Here is a 20,983-nt window from a genome sequence, read left to right as displayed (position 1 = left end):
CCCAGGCAGGCTCCTCCCCTCTCCAGCAGCTTGTGGGAACCCGGCTTCACAGCATGCTGCTCCAGCCAGGTCAGACTGGCCAGGAAAAGCGGCATGAAGCTGAAGCTGGCTTCCCTACATGCTACCGGCCGGGTTGGCACCGGCCAGCAGAAGCGGCGGCGGAGCCATGTGCCGCTCGGGACAGGACGAGCCCGGCCAGAGCATCAGGGGCTGAGCTGCGTTTTCCCCCTACCTGTGCCAGTCAGTCCCGAGCGGCACACAGCTCCACTGCCACTTCTGCTGGCCGGTGCCAACCCAGCTGGGCTTCTCTCATCCCCAGTAGCAAGTGGGAAACCAGCTTCAGCTGCGTGCTGCTCCAGATGGAACAGACCCACCTGGGTCAGCCCCAGCCAGCAGAAGTGGCGGTGGAGCTGTGCACCGCTCGGGACTGACCAATGCAGGTAGGGGGAAAGTGCAACTGAGCCCCTGCTCCTCCGGTAGGGCTCATCCTGAGGTTCATTTCATGTTTGTAAAATGCTTGGAGCGTGCCACATAGATGCACTGCATAGAAGTGCAAAATATATTTTGACTTATTTGGTTGGCACCTTGGGCTGAGAGTTTCAAAGCTGAGTCAAAAGGCCAACTTCCATTAAAATGAATGGGATTTAGAGGGCTCCAAATCTTTTATGACAACTTTGTAACATGCCCTTTTTGCAAATCTCAGCCATAGTTTGGAAGCTCAGCCAAAGAACATAAGAGCATAAGAAGTGCCATGCTTGGTCAGCCCCATGGTCTATCTAGCTCAGTATCCTGTCCCTAACAGTGGCAGAGGTGGATGCTATAGAGGGAGAGTTTTGAACTGGTTATTTAGACCCATTTCATTGTCACTTCCTGCAATTTCATTGGTGTCAAAGGTCACATGACATCACTTCCTGATGTGATACCACTTCCTGTGAGGTCTTTGAATATGGCTCTCTGGCCCACTGGGTGATAAAAAGTTCGTGATCCGGCCCCACATTCAAAAAGGTTGGACACCCCAATCTATTTCTTTAAAAGTGAACTTTAAATAGAACTGAACATTTACTTTAAAAAAAATCTGAAATGAATGCTCCTGCTAGCCACTAGGCTACTAGATAAATATTCCAAACTAAACTAATTCTCCTATCAGACCCTGCAGATATTTCCCCAACTCTGAAAAAAATTCCAAGTGTATAATTGAAATGGCATCAGCATGACTATTAATAACTTGGCTCATAATGCAGCTTCCACTATGTGCCTATCGAATTAGTTTTCTGCACGCCAAGAACATTTTACAGACTTGCAAAAAAGTGAGACAAAATTCATGGGGACATTCAATAACAATATCTAACTTAGTGCAGCACACTGAAGATAAATGATTGTTTCAAAGTTGCTCCATAAATGTTGGTGCCTCATAAGGATATAGCACATTCCTATTCACTTGCAATTGATTAATCTTTAGAAAGACATTGAAATAAATACCAAATTTACTTTTACCATAAGACTCCCTCGATTCTTCTCGCTAGGAAAGAAGCTTTAAAAACTTCAAATTATTCTCTACCTTACCAACAGTTAGTCTTCCTTTCTTTTAGAACTGATTAGTAGTATACGCTCTGCCAACTCAGCATGCTAGTTCAAAAAAAATTAAATATACCTCCCCTTCTCCCTAAAAAAATTCCACCTGTGACCTCAAATATGTATGTGGCCTTAAAATAAACAGTCATCTCAGAGCTCATCAAGAACACAATTAAGGAAATTAACTTAAACCAGTGGTGCTCAACCTCTGGCCTGCAGCTTGCCCATAGGTTCAGAAATGTGGTAGCAGAAGAGCCCTGGCAGGATCCCACCTGCAGTGGTAGTGGTGACAGTATCAGTTGCCATGGCTTTGAGAGCCGCAGCAATTAATGCTGCGCTGCTCCCTTGCTACCAAATTTCTTAGTTTGTAGAGAAGCCCACAGTCCAACCCTGTACACTAGAACCAGCCAGCCCACGGGGCCAAATAGGCTGACCAATTAGGTTTAACCACCAAGCTAAAACAACATTTAAGTACTGCCGCAAGGGGACTTGTTTATGCAGACAGCTAATTAGATAGAAAATGACCTACCATTCTTTTTCTTCAGCAGCTCTGGATTGCCACACGGATACTTCAACCACTGTTTTACTCCTGCTGGTACACAACTAGCAGTCCATGTCCCCACAAACAAAAATGAGCCAAGTGGTGCTCAGGTGACCATCATGTTGACATTAACTGCACCCTAGATAATACTAAACCTTCATGTGTTTCTCAACCAAGCCGACTATCAGTGCAACTGCTATGATGGACAGCCACTGTTGTGATCAATGATCAGGTATGTATGCGAAGATATCAAGATATCTAGATTCAACACAATATGGCTCCAAACCACACTAATCTAATGAAAATAAGAAAATGTTCATTCTAAGAAAAACTAGACCAAGGACAGTATTTTGTCCTCCAATGCAGATCATTAAGCATACTGATAGCCTGGGAGCTCAGAGTACTGTGAAGAGTCAGAGTGGGGAGTGGCAGGACTGCACAAACTATTCAGAGACCTCCGGGATCCAGAAACTGTTGTAGAGACAACATCCAAGCTAGCTCAGTAGGAAACTGAGGATTGGGGAGATTTAGACCAGGTTTACTGCTTTTTAATCTCATATGAACCAATAGGGACTGATTTTTCTGGTTCAGAGGCTGAAAAAGGTTTTCTTGGTATTAACTGCCATCAATACTTTTTACAAGTTGGTGATGTAACAAGATGAGGGCAGAAGGGTCTCCCAACACATTCTGAGTCCTTTTTTCTTGAGTACATGGCAGTGGCTGAGGTCCTCAATGGACACTCAACTTAGTTCTCCTCCATATTTCCTTATACTGTGAATTTCACACACGAGATGCATCTCTTCCCTTTTGACTACTTGGGCTATCTACTCCCAGATAGAGTGGAAGTGTCCACTTGCTGAAGCATGTCACATCTAGACTAACAGAAGTGGGAAGTGAGTAATATAAACCAGAACTTGCCAACTGTAAATAAAGTGTTGATACTCTTCTGTACCTGCAATCACATTTCATTCTATCAACTTAATGAATGTAAAGCCACTGCTGGCACATATAGCAAACTTTTTCAGGTGGCAGCAGTGCTACAAGTGTTGTTTACCAACTCAAACTGACGAGAAGGCTGTGACCCTTTCATATTCAGATCTGGCCACCTTCATCCATGTTTTCATAACCTCAGGCTAGACTACTGCAAAATATGCTCTACATAGGGCTGCCCTTTAAGACCATCCAAAACCTGCAGGTGGTGCAGAACTCAGCTGCTTATCTTTTAACAGGAGCTGGTCACAAAGGAGCACAATTTCAGTGCTCCAGGAGTTCACACTGGCTCCCAATAGCTTTCCAGGCATAATTCAAGGTACTGGTTTTGATATACAAGGCCTTAAGCAGTCTGGGCCTTAAATACTTAAGGGACGGCCTTCTCCCTTAGGCCCTACCCCTATCAGCCAAGAGCAAACTTCTCTATCATCACCATAACAAGGTTCCCTTGGTGAACACACACGGGAAGTCACTCTCAGCAGATGCTCCTCAGAGCTCTGAAACTGCCTCCCCTCTTGAGGCCTGCAAAAGCCTGCACCTGAACAGGAAGTGCTACAAGATCTTCCTATTTGGGCAGGTATTTAACTAACAAAGCTAGACTATGTTGTTGATGGGATCTCTATTTTTATGCTGATATCCTAGTCCTCATTTAAGTTGTTTTGTCATTCTCCTGGGGTTTTTTTAATTCTCTTATTATAAGCCACCCTGAGTGGAACCGGGAAGCACTGAATGTAAACTAATTAAATAAAACAAAGTAATGTATATAAGAAACAGGAGCTGGTATACTAATTACATCACCTATTTTATCTGCTGTCAGCCATCGAGTGGGATTCAAAGAAATCTAGTGGAGATACCCATTTATCTTAACCTTTTATTTTCCTCAGTTCTCATGAGTTGCATCTGCAACTTATTTATAAAGCCAACACACTGCTATTGCCTGCAATCAAATTTAAAGGCAATGTACATTTCCCTCTCTCCACTCGGGTCTCCAACCCTCTACGTTCAGAGTTGCTGCTCCAATACCTAGTGGAAATCTAACAGCCATTTCTCCCCATAGTTCTTCCTTGGAAACTGCTTCCCTTTTCACTTTGCTGGGGTCTTATGAATTTAAATATTCAAGGCTAATTTGACACTTAGTACAGTTAAATTGAGCTGCTTAAGCCTCCCTCCTCCCCACATCTTTCCCCTTCCATTGTTTCTATTTCCCCAGTTACCCAAGATGTTATCATTCATATGTTTACACATTTTTATTTCCTCATTATCTCAAGTTTAAATGTAGTTGAATTTTAAGGTGCTATTAGAATTCAAGACTCCATTTAGTGACATTTTAGTGAACGAGGTATCATGTTAATTAACCATTTTCCAGTTCAGTGTAGTGGCCAATACAGCCTCAAGAAGATTCAGTGCAATAGGGTGGCAGAGGCCGACAAATACCACAGTGATCGAAAAGATAACTAGACAACTTACTGAGGAAGATCAAATGGAGGAAACATGGACCACTTATGAAAGTGAACAAGCCCAGATAGAAAAATCATTACTTGCACTGTACTGTTTCTAGGAAGGGAAGGGATAACAAATGATCAGAGAAAGTTAAAAAATGTATAAATTAAAATTAAAAGCTGACCAAAAAACTTGCCCTGATAGTACCTTATAATGAAATACAATCGTTTCAGAGAATATTTTGGGACTGTGTCCTACTCTCCAGTTGCTTACCTAGAAAATCATTCCTTTATATAAAAACTGAAATTCACAGAACATCCATAACAGTTAATTACACCCATCACCTAAGTGCCTTTTTTCAAATTATCAGTGACTTAATTCACTAAGGATTCCAAATAATTCTTTCACTTGGCTTCCTAATGAGTTCTACTTTCAACTGACATATAACAACTTTAAAATGGGGTTGTAAAGATGAAGTAAGAAGGGTCATGATATGCACCTGTCTCAAGAAATGTGACCAAGCGTGGTGCACTTTACCTTCACAAACTACTTTTAATTAGTATTAAAGCAAATCAATAAGACAAATCTAACTGCACTTTACACACACACAAAAAATCAAAGTATTTTAGTTGTCTCTCCTCACACTCAGCTGACAGGAGTAAGTTGTGATACACGTCTTCTACATGCATTATAAAACTCGAAACTAATTAAATTTTATGTAAGGGCTTGTGCACAGAGATAATAAGTAACAGGAGAGGGGAGGGGTGGAAGTATTTTTATGCAGTGGCCGGATCCAGAATAAAATGACACCTGAACTTTATAATAATGTTTAATGCCTTAGCACAGTTGGTAAGTGAGAATGTCTTACAATCAAAACTTCTTGTTAAAGGATTGGGGGAGGAAGTAGGGGAATAGAAATAAATCAACACATCCTGTATAAGAATGCAGGTAAGCACCATTCAAGTACTGATTTCTGTTTGCCGACAGGATTAGTTCCTTTAAAATGAAAATCTGTAGTATCCAAACAGTACAAGGTGCTTCAATATCCCTTAACTAAACTGACTGCAATCTAATCAAGTCTTAATTTAAAAAAACTCATTAAACAGCAGCTAGTAATAAAATGGTCCCCCCTTTAAAAAAAAAAAATCTCAGTTCATCTCATTAGACATGGATAATTAACTTATCTTAGTATTAGATCTATGGCTTAGTAATTAGTTTAAGTTTCACAGGTTAGTCAAAATAAGTTATTTTACTGATAAAAAAATATATAGCTTAGTAGTCCCTCTCAAAACACATTTCTTATTAAGCTCTGCACTATAACTATGACCAGCATGTTGCATTAAAACTCATTTTCTCTCTCAACTGTCCAGCTCCATAAATTTAGATAGGAAAAAAAAACAAACAAACAAACAAACAAAAAACCACATGTACCAATTGTCTACATCTTTGCAATAGTGCAAGATGGGCCAATATTATTTCCTGCCCCTCCCCCCGCACCAAGTATGAGTTTTTAAGTCTTTTCAGCAAGATGTACAAGATCAATAGAAATCACAGCCTGTTCAGCCTGCAACTAAAACCACATTAATCCTTAATGAACATTTCCTCCAAATTACCAAAAATTTAGAAGTACTTTTAGACAAAAAAGTGTGCTTTCTAGTATGGCTTTGATAAAGATCCTTTTAGTTCTTGTTCTCAGGGGCATGATTTTACTGTTAATTTATTTGTTTAGGGAATAAAACCTATGACCATCAGGGATACAAGTCAAAGTTTAATACCAATACACATTTACACAACTGTGCTACAATTCTATGCGTTTCAAAACAAAGCTTCTTACTTTTCAGTCCTTAAAGTAAAAAGAGGAAATATCAGAAAAAGCTTAGAAATCACAATAATGAAATGGAGAAGAGACTATCACTTCTCATTTTACTCCTCTATGTAATCTACATCCTCCTAGATCTCATTTTTCAAAAATCCACCTCTCCATTATCACAAACTTTTTAATCCTTTCAACATCTCTGATGGAGGACTCAAAATACACAACTCAGTAATTACCTATAAAACAAATCTTAACATTCCTCTTAATCTGAATAGAATTCAAAACAAAATATAATCAAGGTGTAATATCAAGCCCGGAAATCAATCAATGGATTAGGCTGCTGTTGAAATCAAACTGGGTAGATTTTGTAACGTGACATTAGAAACCCTACAGTTGAGTTTCAGATTTGTATTCAACTGAGCATGTTACACTGTAAACTTTAAATAGAATGGTCATACATGTAAGATACAGGACTATGATAAAAGTATGTTATATCAGATACATATCCATTATATTTTTTCCTGAAAGGCTGATATTGCTCTGCAGTGATTCTCCCAGCCCTCAGGAATTAATGTCTTTCTCTGTCGAAGCAAATTTAAGTCATTCTGTATTAAAATAAAAAAGTTAGTTAACAGGATTTCTCTCACCTAAATAAATGGACATGCAATAATTTCAAAATTCTTAACTGCCCTTTGTTGGCCAAGTATTTATACAGTCTCTTAAGATATAAATTCAGAGTTGAGGCATGAAGCCTTATACAAAAATTCAAAAGGACAGGTGTGTCTTTCCTAAAAGAGGACCTTCATTCCCATATATAAACAAGTCATTTTGAAGGCCAAATCAGTTCCAGATTCAAGGAGCAAAGCCCAGTAGTCAAGTTCCAAAATTCAACTCAGCAGAGCTCAATCATCAAGTCTGTATGGCTCTACCACTGGGCAAGTATCCTCCCCTCCAGACCCATCAGCAGGCAAATCCAGGCAGGCATCCAACATGCAGGCCCTAGGCCCAGAACCCTTGGGGTTCAGGTGCCCCCAATCTTGCCTGACCTTAGCCAAAAGGCAGAGAAGCAAACAGCCTCACTATACACCTCACATGAAAATAGCAACCACAGAAGCTGTGAAGTTACTGTAATTTGAAATAGATCAGTCTGCTTTTATAAACATGTACTGATGGAAAAAAACAGACTAGCTAATTGACAAGAAAACATGCTAATATTTTCACTGTCTCCTGTGTCTTTAAGGAAGTTACATAGTGGGAAAACTTTGTAAGTCATCTTCTGTGTTTACTGTTCTAAAAGCTACAGGTAAAGTTGCAGTTTTTTCCATGCAACTGTAAATAGGATCTTTCTCTCATTCACATATACACACTGGCCTTGTTTTTTGTTTTTAATTGTCCACAGGAGTTTTGCTGGACTAAAGTAAATCCAGGACATCTTTTAAATGCGTGTGGCTTTCATAAGCAAAGTGAACTAATAAAACGTGGTTTAGAAAATCTTCTGGTGGACTAAGCAGACCTGAAAAAAGTACAAAGCAAAAATCTTTGATTGTATTACTCCCTCAAATCACAGAATTCTTATACAGCAAACACTTACGAATTTTTGTAGTAACGAGCTATACACTAAATATTTATATAAATCATATAACCCTCATACAATAAGCCAAAGTACATACAATTTGCAGTTTGACTCTCTCATTTTTTTCATTATAAATGTCAAAATGATTATGGTGTCTTGATGTGGTAATCAAAATACACTTCACAAAGTTGTAAGAATATGGTGCATCTTTTTAGTTAGCTGTTTGCTCACATTCCCATCCCATGCTCTCCTTGCCCCCCAACAAATACAGAAACCAAACCTGAGGTTTATAACTTGCGATTATATGAAACCCAGGAGTCCAGCATTTTCTTTCAGAGAAGTGGTAACACTGATCTGAAGCAACTCTGTACCAAGCTTAACCCAATACTACAACATGCTGGTCAGGAACCAGCTAGGATGCATCTGGTAAGTGGAAATCAATGCAATGTAATGGCTAGTGCTCCTGATAATGGATTTTTGTGAACTGACTCTGACAGTTATAACAGCTGCAAAAGAAAGCATTTGAGCAGCATGAATTGCCTTGACAGCCATCGTCAGAAAACGATTACATCAAACACTGATAGTTCTGTCTGTATATTATGTGCATGGACTATGGTTTTAAATTTTTTCCATACATCAATGGCATCAAATACTTTTAAAAAATGTTATTTTTCCAGTGTTAACTACACACATACGTTCACACTCACTTATGAGACTGCTCTGAAATTTAAGAATTTTTTTTTTCATCCATGACCACAACTCTCCTAAGACAACTACAGGAAACCAAATAGCAACAGGCTGCACGCGTGGGAAAGGGGCTTCATGGAACAGGATGCAGACCATGCAAACCCATTCCAACAGGAGAAAACGATGCTGAGAGAACTACATGCAACATTCATTTCTCTGACTTAACTTTCCTTCAGTACTTCTTCATATGCAACATCAGCACTTAGCATTCATTAATTCACACATACCAAATACTTATCAAGCTGTTCCTTCAAAAGCTTAAGAAGGAATTTCTAGACATTTGGGAGATACGTTCAAGTTCGAAGCAAATGATGTTAACAGAATGTATAGTAAAACCTTTTTCTGAACAAAACATTTAGTTCTTGTTAAGACAAGAAGATATGTCAGGTTTACAGGTCATAACATTCACATGTTTTCAAGGGAATGGACTATAACCTCCCTTCTAAACTACACACCTGAAGTCACTAAAAATCACCATATTTAGACAACAGCAGTAAGAGCTTACTTCTGCGTTTCATAACTCAGTAATAACCATTCTTGTAATTATTTCTATTTTTTGAAAGTTCCCTTTTCAAACTTGAGCTTTCTTGCTATTTAATAGAGAAAATAAGCTTATCTGTAGGGTATCGTGTATCACATATTGAAAGGCCGTGCATTTTTAATTTGGTTTATATGGGTGTTATCTTGAATTAAGCTTTCATAAACAGCTAGATTGGAAGGGGTTTAAAAACAAGGAGGAGAGAGAATGCATTCTAAAGTACAGAAAAGTCTTACCACTTGCTATGTCTAATTTCAAATGAATAAGTGTGCAGATACCATAACCGATATATTTTTGTTTGTACATGGATTACATGTAGCACATCTCATGAGATTTGGAAATATTATTTTATAACTAAGGTAACAGTCAAGCATCTGTGTTAGCAATATAGACTCACCAGTGAACATTAAGCTATTATTAAAATAAAGGGCCACACTACTGTACTTTTACATACCTTGCTTGAGGTAGAAGCACACACAGCAGCATGGGGAAGGCCTCGTTATTATAGAAATGCTACAAAAGTGACAAGGGCTTTCTTCAACAGCATGGTGGTGAATGCAGTAAAGTGGCTTGAATATAAGGACTTAAATTCCTTTGTTTTAAAACCCTTACCCTGACATGGGACACTTGGCAATTCATAGCCTCTAGGGTGCAGTATCCCTATTAATAAAACAAAAGCAAAAGCACATAACTCTTTTCTATGGGTAAAGATTAGTTAACGTCTAGAATGAGACAGAAAAAACTGTTCTAAAGATGGGACAGAGGTAAACATGATACTCTCTTGGCATTGAAACGTCCTCATGGAATGCTTTAAAGTCTGTCGTTAGGAGCCGATGGGGTACACTGGGAACATGAGTCACAATCCCTAACTGGTTGGCTCTGTCCTAAATACATAATTGCTATTTTGAGAGAGCGCGCTCCCTCATGTAATTTGAACCTAACTTCTAGTCCTGTGAACCACAATGGAAAAAACTGGTGAACTCCTAGAAGATTTAATCGGAAAGCAGCTGAAGCATTTTAAAATGCAACTTTAAAGAAGTGGAAATGTACAACTCTCAATTATGACAAGTACAATGATAAAGGTAATAAGTACTCCATATGAAGCAAAACAAAAAACTATGGTTACAATAGTAAATATCTACCATTTAAATAATTCTTAAATTGAAACTGAATAGTTATTAATTGAACATTAAGAATGAAATTTTATTCAGAAGATGAAAGTTATTTTTTTTACAGTATTTATTAAAACTGTTTCCTCTCAAGCTGCTGAAGTTTAGAAGGCAGACTTGTGGTGTATAATATTTAAGACAACTAACCATTTGAATTTAAAGTTACAGTATCTCTTCCTTTGAGAGAAACAGAGCTGAATCACATGCTGCATGCCATTTCTTTTTCAAGTAACTTCAGTGTACAGTAGTCAGCAACTAAAAGCTACTCTTTTTATCCCTGGCCTTTCCAAGCTTTTAAGGTAAACTCACTACTTCACAGAACATGCGACTAAATGACTTTTCTTTATCATTCCAGAAACCACACACACAATACTGCTCCAAAACACTTAATTTTGTTGGCATTTGTGTTTTAAGTTCCTCACCCATGAACCAAGTGACAACGTATCTAATTTTTTTTTGGTTTAACTTTTGCCATTGGTTATGACAACAACCCACTCTAGCTAAAATTACCAAAGCATGAACAGCTTTAAACTGAAAGGAGCACCAACTGGTATGAGTCTGCTGTCTGATATTTAGACAAGTTATCCTCTTCAATATAAGCTGCATCACTGAAAATAAAATCATGAAAACTTAAAGCACTTCTCTGATCTATAAGGAAGTGAAACGTAAAACAGGTTTGCCTTGGTTTTTAATCAAATATTTTAATGTAAAAAAAAATTAAAAAAAATTAGTCATCAGAGAAGTTAATGGATGAATTACTGGCTAAGGCAGAGGTTTTCAACCTTTTTTAATAAGTGTACCCCCAGTGGCTCCACATCCAACTGTCAGGGGCAGTGCAGGGTGGTGCATGGCAGCAGCGGTGACCATGTGCAAGCTTCTTTCCACCCCACATCCAGCTGGCCAGGTGGCACCTGTGTGGTCCACAGAGAGGCACTACTGCCCTCGCCCCTCCTGCCCCACAGCCCTGCTCCTGGGAGGTGACAGCACAGGGTGGTGGCACTCAGTCCCCTCCTGCCCGCCCACACATACACGCCTAGGGCAGGGGCAGGCAAAATCCAGCCCTTGGGCCACGTGCAGCCAGGCAAAATCCAGCCCTTGGGCCACGTGAAGCCGCCAAAGCCATTCTATCCAGCCCACAGGGCCCTAAAAATTTTAGAAAATAAATATTTATCTGCCCTGGATGTCTCTCAAAGCTGACAAGAGACAGGGGCAGTAGGACCCAGGGGGAGCCTCAGCAGGACTGAACAGCCTAGCCCCACCCCCCCCCAGCCATTTCACTCCCTTCCTGCCCCCGCACCACATGGCTGCCAGCTACATTGCCGGACTGGAGTGCACGTGGCCATGCCGGGGTGTGCGCGTGTGTGTGTGCACCAAGTCCCACACACACACACCCCACCATACACATGTACCCACACCCCCCCCCTCGCACTGCGGTGCATGCAGCTCCCCCCACAAACACCATACCCATCCACACCCCACTTATCCACACACACCCACATGCTCTCACCCCACATACCCACACCCCACCAAACCTATATCCACCCCCCACAATATACAAGAGTAAGACTTCATTTTAAGCTATTGTCCGATCACCTCTATGTACACTACACAAATGCATGTAAATCAGAACAAAAATATTTTTTGAAATCAAATTGATGAATGCTGTAGATGCTTGCTTTTTAGAATATAATTTGTTATTTTTCTGCTTCTGAGATGGCAAAACCCCTTGCTGAAAGGAATACATCTGGGGGCAAGGGGAGGGACTTCTGGTAGCAAAGGTCAGAGGATAAGGGGTCACCTGTCAAGGGACAGGGCTACCAATGCCACCCTCAACAGCTTGCCAAAACTTGGTAAGCAGCCCTCGGCCCAAAATAACTGCCTGCCCCTGCCCTAGGAGCTTCCCAAGTACCTCTGGGGGTACATGTACCATGGTTGACAACTCCTGGGCTAAGAGATCTGAACTACAACAGATATACAGTAATTTAAAAATAAATGGGACAAGGAGAAGAAAGGTACTTTTCGTATCTTTAGTACACATTTGAATTTAATAGATATTGGCTAATATCACTACATTCTATGCATTCAGTTTAACAGCAAAACATTTATACTATTTTAAAAGGCAGAAGGCATGTAGAGATAACACCTTATAGACCAACAGAATCAGAAATGTATAAGCTTTTGTGAGCCATAGCTCCCTTCACCCAATTCTAGCATAAGATGCATAGTATCGGATGAATTGAGCTGTGGCTCACAAAAGCGTATGGCATGTCATTTCAGTCGGTCTGTGAGGTGCACCTCTACCCTACCTTCTGCCTGACTTTAAGCTAACGTGGCTAACTATCTCTCTTTATAGATATTTATGTGGCATAGTTGCTGGTCAGTATTAATCATAGTATGCATAACTAACTTGTGGTATACTGCATTCTGACCTACTTGTTCTATGTCTTCTTTGCAAGATCACCACAAACTATTGCATAGTGTCAAACATAGCACTTACCACAAAGAGCATCCCTAGTAATTAACTTAGAAACTGGTGATACTGAAGAATTAGTGAAATTTAAGCAAAGTTCACTCTTATTTAAATCTTGTTCCATACCCAAAGAATAAAACAGAGAAGAGATGAAAAATAATCTGATGAATACCCAGGTCGTTATCACCTTATTTACAGAAATTAATTTTTAAACATATTTTGAGTTTCTGAAAGTCTCCTACTCCTAGAACAAAGATTGTATGTAGCCTGGTTCAAATCTGAACAGCCATGTTTGTCTTTTCGGTGGTACTTGCATGGCAACTGAATAACGCAGCAAGTAAACCTGAGGGCCTCACTTCAAACTGTTTTAGACTTTCCTGTATGACCTGCCTTGGATCCTTCTCCTGGTCAGCTAGATCAGTTCTCTGCAATGGTGCCAGCTGCTAATAGAGTGGTAAACCTAAAGAGTAGCAAAATAAAGAGATGAAGACGCAGCCAATGGATACTGAGACAAAGCTGGAATTGCCAAGACCAGATATATAATTAGTAACAAGGGCTGCTTGCAGATATGGAAAAAAAAACCCCAAAACCCCAAAATGGTGCTTTAAAACTCAGCGTGCTCCTGTGCCAAGCCCAGCGCATGCCCAAAAGAGATAGTGTCTTAATTAGATTCTGCTTTCCCAACGTCTACAGACTGAGCACTTTCATGGGGCTTTTTTGGTGTTTATCTAATAGTTGACTGAATCAGCTGCCAGAGAAAAACACCAAAAGCTCTGCTGAAGTGCCCAGTCTATACAGATGCTGCGGAGCCAGGTCCAAGTAACGTGTTGCTGCTCCCAGTAAAAAGTGGAATTCCCTCACCACCACCCATCAGCACCCAAGAAGGCTGTCTTACTGTGAATCAGTAAGACAGAAGAAAGCAGGACACAGGACCCACCGACTCCAACATGTGAAGAGACCTGATAAAGGGAAACAGCATACATCTCAAGGTCCAATCATCTTATTAGCCAGAGGCAAATATAAAAAACAAAGGCCTTGTCCAAATATGCCAGCAAACTCCTAAACTTGTACTAGCAAAAAGTTCTTTTACACAATTTAATTTTGTTTGGGTAACAGGTATAAACTATACTAGCAAAAAAGTCCTTTTATCAATATAGTTGCATCTACAACTAGGGTTTTTCCTAGTATAACAATGATAATTAGGGTTTAGTTGAGGGTGACTTTATTTTAAAACCTGCCATAGCTATCATTCCACCATAATACCTCATAAGTAAAGACCAAGTCTTGGCATGCCTAAGCAGTGTCTAGAGAAACTCAGCGACATCCTTTCCTTTCTGCAACATACAAATAGATTTGAAATACATATTACTGAAGTTAACTGCAACTGACTACCCACTTCCAAAAACATTCCTACACCCCTTTAAGTCTCTGCTTACATATTTACTTATTTTATTTGCAGAATTTAAGAATTGCACTATGGTAAAAAAAGTTATAATTTGCTGTTTGGAAAAAAAAAAGAAGTTTAATTCTACATTTAGAATTGAAGGCGATAAACAGGAAAATTGAAAGAAGAAATCAATACATCTCTTTTGGTTAACATATTGAACCTCATTCTCTCAATCTTTTTTGTATCTTCACACACAGTCTGTAGAATCTGATCAGAAAAAATGTAAAATAAAGGTGTTTGATGGACAAGCAATCGACTACTGTAAAGGTGGAAGCTTTCAGGGAAATAAGAAAGGAAATCTATCACGAGAACAAAATGAAGTTGGAAAATTAAGAGTGAGGTTTTTTGGACCTAAAAGCATTCATAATAGTCAAAAGATCTTCTTACTGAACAGATTTTGTGCTAAAATGTAATAAGAGTTTAATGGGATTGTTTTTAGAAAGGTTCTGCTACTGTAGATATTTAAAAATACACTGATGCTTACAGTAGAAAAAAGTATAATACTCTTAATATTCAGAATTATGGGGATATCTAGTTTTCATAAGTTTGGTTTTAACATATACCTTTGCTTCCATATATCCATACATGTTGGCAAGTCATCAAAAACATTCTGAAACAGACTGACTGTTTTCATGCCATCTTTATCTACAGGAAGATCATAATACATTTCAAAAGACTTTTACAAAAATTTGCCAACATTACAGTATTACAGTTGTCAACTTCTGTTTTCACACACGCCCAAACTAAGATGATTAGTTTACCTGAAGAATGCACATACATACAGCAGAGTTTAAAAAGGATTCAGGATAAGTTTTAATTTATGGGGGAAAAAAATGGTTGAAAAGATAAAAATACCATTTTACATGTTCCAAACAGATACCTCCTATACTCCAAGAGCTTAAAATTTGAAATAAAAAGCAAATATAGCCTGGAAGTAAGGGATAATAAAAGCACAGTGAAGTGACTATTTGAAAATGATTTGTTGATGCTTTGCTTTTAGAGGTTTCTACAAAATTTGTGGGATTCTTTTATTTTTTTAATTTTGTATGATTATTATATAGAATGTATTATGGAATAGGGTGAGGATGGAAGGGATAAGTATAAGGGAAATTACAGAGCAAAGTGATATTCAAAGAAGTGAGAGAAGAAAGAAACGCAACTAGGGCGCAAATGGTGCAAGGTTCAAGTCAGGAGATGCTCTTGAAAAGGGATTTTTTAATTTAAAATGTTTTTATGATGCATGACCTCTCCATAAATGAAGTGCAAAAACATAATCATCAGAATCTGCATTGTGAAATTACTAACTATAACTAAAATTGATTTACTGGTGTATAATATCAACATTTTTAGTTGAAAATTCTAAATTAAACAATTATTGACTGCATGTATTAGAAGTTTTAAAAATATATATACTGTGCTGTAAAGCATCACTACACAAATCCAGGAAAAAAATATTGTAGGCGTCTAGAGTAAAATAATGGTAGGTACAAAGATAATTTTCATTCCTTCACAAGTACTGTGCATTAGGAAAACATGTTTGATGTTCTGCACAAAATCCACATGGCTAACAACCATAACACTTTTCAAGAACTTACCTTTTTTTTGTCCCTCATTGAGCCCTTTCCTCGGACCATTATTTTGCATCCTGTTTCTGCTTCAAGCTGTTTAGCTGTTAGTCCTCTGGGCCCAAGGATTCTTCCAACAAAATTAAACTGAAACAGAAAGGGCAGCAGGGGTTAATATCTCTAAAACACAGTAATCAAAGTTATTAAAAAAAATAAAAAAAAGAAGTACCTATAACTAAAACAAACACCTCTTTGAAAGCTTCCAGTAAATCCCTAACAAAAAACATGAGATAAAAGGGCTAGCATTTGTGGATTTAACAGAGAAGATATTTGTCTGATCATGAGGCTGAAAAGCAATTTCAGATTTTTTTCAAGCTAATTTTCAGTTTACCAATTTATCTATAGCAGGGGTTGTCACCCTACACCATGGGGTGCCAAAAGTGGTATAGGCAGCATGTGTGGTGCACAGCAGATCAGGGAGGAGCAAGGCAGCACAGCAGCAAATATGGCAGGAAGCAGCTCTGGCAGGGAACACAGGGCAGAGAGCCCTAAGAGCAGCAGGGAAAACAGGGCAGGGGGCAGAAAGCAAAGCAACAGATCGGGAAGGGGAAAGAGATTGGAGCGGGACTCTGGGAGGGTGCAGAGCTTAATTTGTTGTATGCCTGTCCAAAAGGTTGGGTCACACTGATCTCTAGAAACCCTCATTCTACAATGCCTTTTCATCTCAACTTACTAAACATGTACATATCAAGATTGTACGGACTGACCTATTTCTGTGTTGAAGTTGCAAATGGAAGTCACAAACTGCTTCTGAATAATCTTTGAATTTTTTCAAGCAATACAAATAAACAAGGTGTAGCAGATATATGAAAACATTTAAACCAGCACTAGTTACCAGAATGAGACTAAATTAACATGGAGTTAAGGAAGTTAACAATATTTTAACATGAATACAGGTATACTATAATGATCTTAAAACATAAAAAAAATAAAAATAAAAATGCTGAACATTGAATTCAAAGGAATCTTAAACATATGACAAGGGAATGTCAACAAGACTTAAACTTTCCCTGCAGCTAAACAATAAAACTTACAATTATGATTACCATATTCTCTCACATACCACACACCATATAAGAAATGTACTTTTCGGGAAGGCTGAGTAAAGAAAAAACAAGGTTTTGTCACAACTTTGGCTGCATATACAGCAGGGACAAAGCTTACTCACTCTCCCTTTCCTGATCAAACAAGGAAAAGCTACAGTTTTAACTCTGTCACAACTAAATCAGCAGCAGCTTTTGGCTACTCAGCCAAAAGCTGAAAATGTAGTTGCTCCTGAAGACTGGACTCCACGGGCAGATCTAGGATTTTGAAAGGAGCTAAAGAGCGCTTTGCAAGATTGTGAAATAAGAGGCCAGGAGCAGGTAAACTGCAAATTATTCAGAAGAATTGCAAGGAAAGGATAGCTTGATTTGCAAACACCATTCAAAAGGAGAGTGCATCATAAACACCTGAGTATTGAGTGAAGAGCAATTAGCAGGAATCAGGTAGATTATAAGCCACAAAAAAAAAACTTCTCCCTAAGCACTGCCTAAATAGAATGCCACTGCTGCTATTCTAGGTAGAAAATCAGCTTTCCCAGTTAAGACATGCCCCAAGCTCCATGTCTCAAAATGCTCATATTTGTCATAAAAATAAAGACCACAAACAATTAAGAAATCAAAGATCATGGAGCACAAGTGTAATGAACACGCCATTAAAAATTCTCAAACGGACCACCATATTTCACTACTGAAATGTATTTAAGGAGGACATCCTCACAGAATTTCTGATAGGTGAAAAAGATATACACAACTGTAATTAAATTAGAACCCAAAACATTCCAAGCTCTTGGACAAATAATGTAAAGCACTAAACCAATGCATACAGAAGCAGTGGAGCTCCAGGACACCTACATTACAGACCTGAGTAAAAAAGCTGATCAAGTGTTCCCACACTTGGTTACTACCATCACTTCTGCCATATTTTCCAGCTGTTTCCCATAAGAGACTAACATAACCTCAATGCTGGCTAGATTAAGTTGAAGCTAATTTGCCTGCCTTCAAACCCAAAGCTCAGCAAGAAACTTGGAAAGCCAATTACCTTAACCACCCAAGTTATACAACACAGAAAATAGTTAAGAAGCATCAATGTGCTGAAGATGTTGCAATCCATACATACTGTTACCACTAACAGTCTTAGTTTATGCATTTAACTGAAAGCAACAATAGCACACAGGGTACATGATGTCACATAAGGGGCATATAATCATCCAATACCACCTCATATTACTTGCAGGTATGACTGCACCTTATAATGCCAATAAGATTTGACTCACTTAAAGGAAGACACTTGCTAAAATTCTGAATGTAAACAATTTAGAGGAAAACAATCACAAAACTAAAAATCACAATTCAAAGGAAAGACAAGGAAAAAAAGCAATGCAGCAGGAGAATGGATTTCAAAAAGCAAACTTCAACAAACTTCATGATTAGGAAGAAAGTAGTAATGAGAGAAAAGGAGGGTAGGACATTTAGCAGTTTCTAGAAGAGACTATGGCCTATTTTACACTACACAGTTTTGCCCTCAGAAATCAAGCATTAAGTTTGCAAGGACAGTAACTAGCCTTCGTAAAAGTATGGGAAAAAAGATCAGTGATCACCTATGAAAATTTTGGTTTAGGTGACTTTTCCTGTCTCACACTGGGGCTCTAGGGCAGATGCAGAGAATCTAGTTCTTAACAGATGCACTGAAATGCCTTAACTACACCAAACCATCCTCTCTCTTTCTGTTGTCCTCCGACACACACACTATAAACTTTTCTTTTTATGCAATAATTGAAGCTGGGGGCCTGTGGATGAGCTACTCAATGGAAAAGATACTTTGCTAGTATATACTTTGCCAGTGGATTTCATATTCGTTTGCTAAACAACATAGGGTTTGCAAGTTCAACTACGGAAGGATAGGGGATTGTTCTTTAATGACTACAAATACTTCTGTATTTCCCCAGAAGATCCTGTCGCTCTTCTGCTCCCGCTTGCCCATGCCAACTCTAGAATTATCTTGGGCATCTCATTCTTCTGAGTAAGTGAAGTTACTTCTTCCTTTTCCAAAATGTCTAGGTACCAGGAGGTATTCTGAGTATGGAGATAATTCCTCTGCTCTCAGTTCTGGTATCCAGCACCACAGCAGCTCAGAAAAGAATTCTGCTCAGAGATGGCCTGGAGCATATGCGAGTTTTGTGGGACTGAAATATTCTGTGTGGAATAATTAGACATTTTGACACTAAGCTCTAGAAACCACTGCTGAATGTGTACAAATTGCATTTTTCAGAGGCCTACAGGTCTGCCAAACTTCATGAAGATGCTAACTTCATCACACCCACCTAGTTAAATTTCAAATCATGGAGAGTATGAATATGCTTAAGCTTCCAAAAGAAATACGGGTTTTTTGTTTCGTTTTGGACATGGGCAAATTATGTTCCACTAACTTCTCTCTCTAAAAACAGTAGAACCATTTAAATGTCCAAGAAAATACATCTAGAGGGAGGCACCTAGCACAGTTCAACCTAAACAGTTAAAGATGACGAAGTGAAAAGCAATGGAATACAGGTTTTTATAACAGACCATTCAGCAACCTTCATTTTTGGCATTGCTACCTGCTTAACTGAAAGTAAGCTATAATGCTAATAAGTTCTCACTAAAATGGTTGCGTCTTAATGCCACAAAAATCCCATCTAGGAATGTTTGATGGATTATTCATCACCTTGCAATGTTGATGAAATATACAAGGAAGAGATGCAAGGTTTGGTAACCGCATGTAGAAAAAAATTCTCCTGAAATATAAGATGTTGTTCAAATCATTACTCTTTGGTGAGTAACTCATTGTAAATAGTAGAGCTATGGCTGTTAGAGAATCCTGAATTACTTGCTTTCACATGCAATACTTACAGCAGAGCAATTTATGTACTTAATTAAAATGGATTTATTTAAATGGTTTATAAGGTGAGATTAGATTACTATTAGAAGAACAAAGATGGCAGTGTGGGGGGCTTTCATAGACTAAATTAAGATGTCTAGCCATAGGCAGACTTTGAGATATAAAGTGCTGAACTTGCCAATGGCATTCAGTGACCAACTCTGGCAGACTAATTTAAAAGACTAAACTGATCTATGGCTAGATCAGTTGGTAGTTGGTTGTAGACATGTTGGTTTAAAGACACAGGCAGACAAGGTTATTTGGGTAAATGTGCTATTTTTTTTCCAGGCCAACTAAATAGTTGGAACAAATGTCCTTTGCAAGCTTTTGAGCACAAACACCATTCTTCAGGCATAAGGAGAGTTTGCTGGTTTACCTCACTGCTATCAGAGGCATGATCACATGCACGCGCAGATACACATGCATATACATGCCCCTCTCCTCACTGAAGACATATCTTTCCATGCACTTGATATTTAGAAACTAATCCATTTAAACTATGAGAATTGAAGAAACATGTTAACTTTTGTGAAAGTTTTGATTTTTCATATTCACATATAAAACATTTGATTGGGGCTGCAGTTTTTGAAGCAGACAATTCAAAGTAGTGTAACTATAAAACCCTTTGACGTGACATTAAACATGAGAACTGTAATTCCTAACCAGATGAAAATAAAGAGTTTAAAATGGATGAGATTCTATTTTACTTAGGGTGCTTTCTACCACTGAGATTTTCCTGTTTGTTTAAGCCTTGTTATATAAGAAATGAATAGCCACCTCTACCATACCTACAACTTCATCACCAGGAATCCAGGTTCTCCGTTCACTGCAGAAGAAAACACAATTTCTCCTTTAACAGAGAAAAACATAGATTTTCTTTCTCCTTTAAAGGAGGAAAATGAAGAAAACTGCAGATTTCCCCTTGCAGGCTAGCAGAGTTCCAGCCTACAAGGGGCTGTTTTGGGCCAGGGGGAGCACGATCAGAGACAGGGGGTGCCACATTCATGTGTGCGTACACATACACATGGCAGCCAAGCAGTAGTGGAAAGCAGCTCCCACAGCACCGTCCAGGTAAGTATGCAAGTGAGGGAGCACAGG

The 20,983-nt window shown here is 38.8% G+C and overlaps 1 protein-coding gene across 1 annotated transcript in view; it reads right to left on the bottom strand.

Moving 5' to 3' along the window:
* The window catches only part of QKI (QKI, KH domain containing RNA binding), a 261,229-nt gene that overhangs the window by 138,958 nt on the left and 101,288 nt on the right, over positions 1–20,983 (bottom strand). The window contains exon 3 of the mRNA XM_025214536.1: positions 15,899–16,015. Within this exon, the coding sequence (XP_025070321.1) occupies positions 15,899–16,015 (117 nt within the window). The remainder of the gene's footprint in view (positions 1–15,898; positions 16,016–20,983) is intronic.

This window comes from Alligator sinensis, unplaced genomic scaffold (genome assembly GCF_000455745.1).
Source record: "Alligator sinensis unplaced genomic scaffold, ASM45574v1 scaffold904_1, whole genome shotgun sequence".
Classification (NCBI taxonomy): domain Eukaryota; kingdom Metazoa; phylum Chordata; order Crocodylia; family Alligatoridae; genus Alligator; species Alligator sinensis.
The sequence above is the reverse complement of the archived record's forward strand: the minus strand, read 5'-3'. Positions and strand labels throughout refer to the sequence as shown.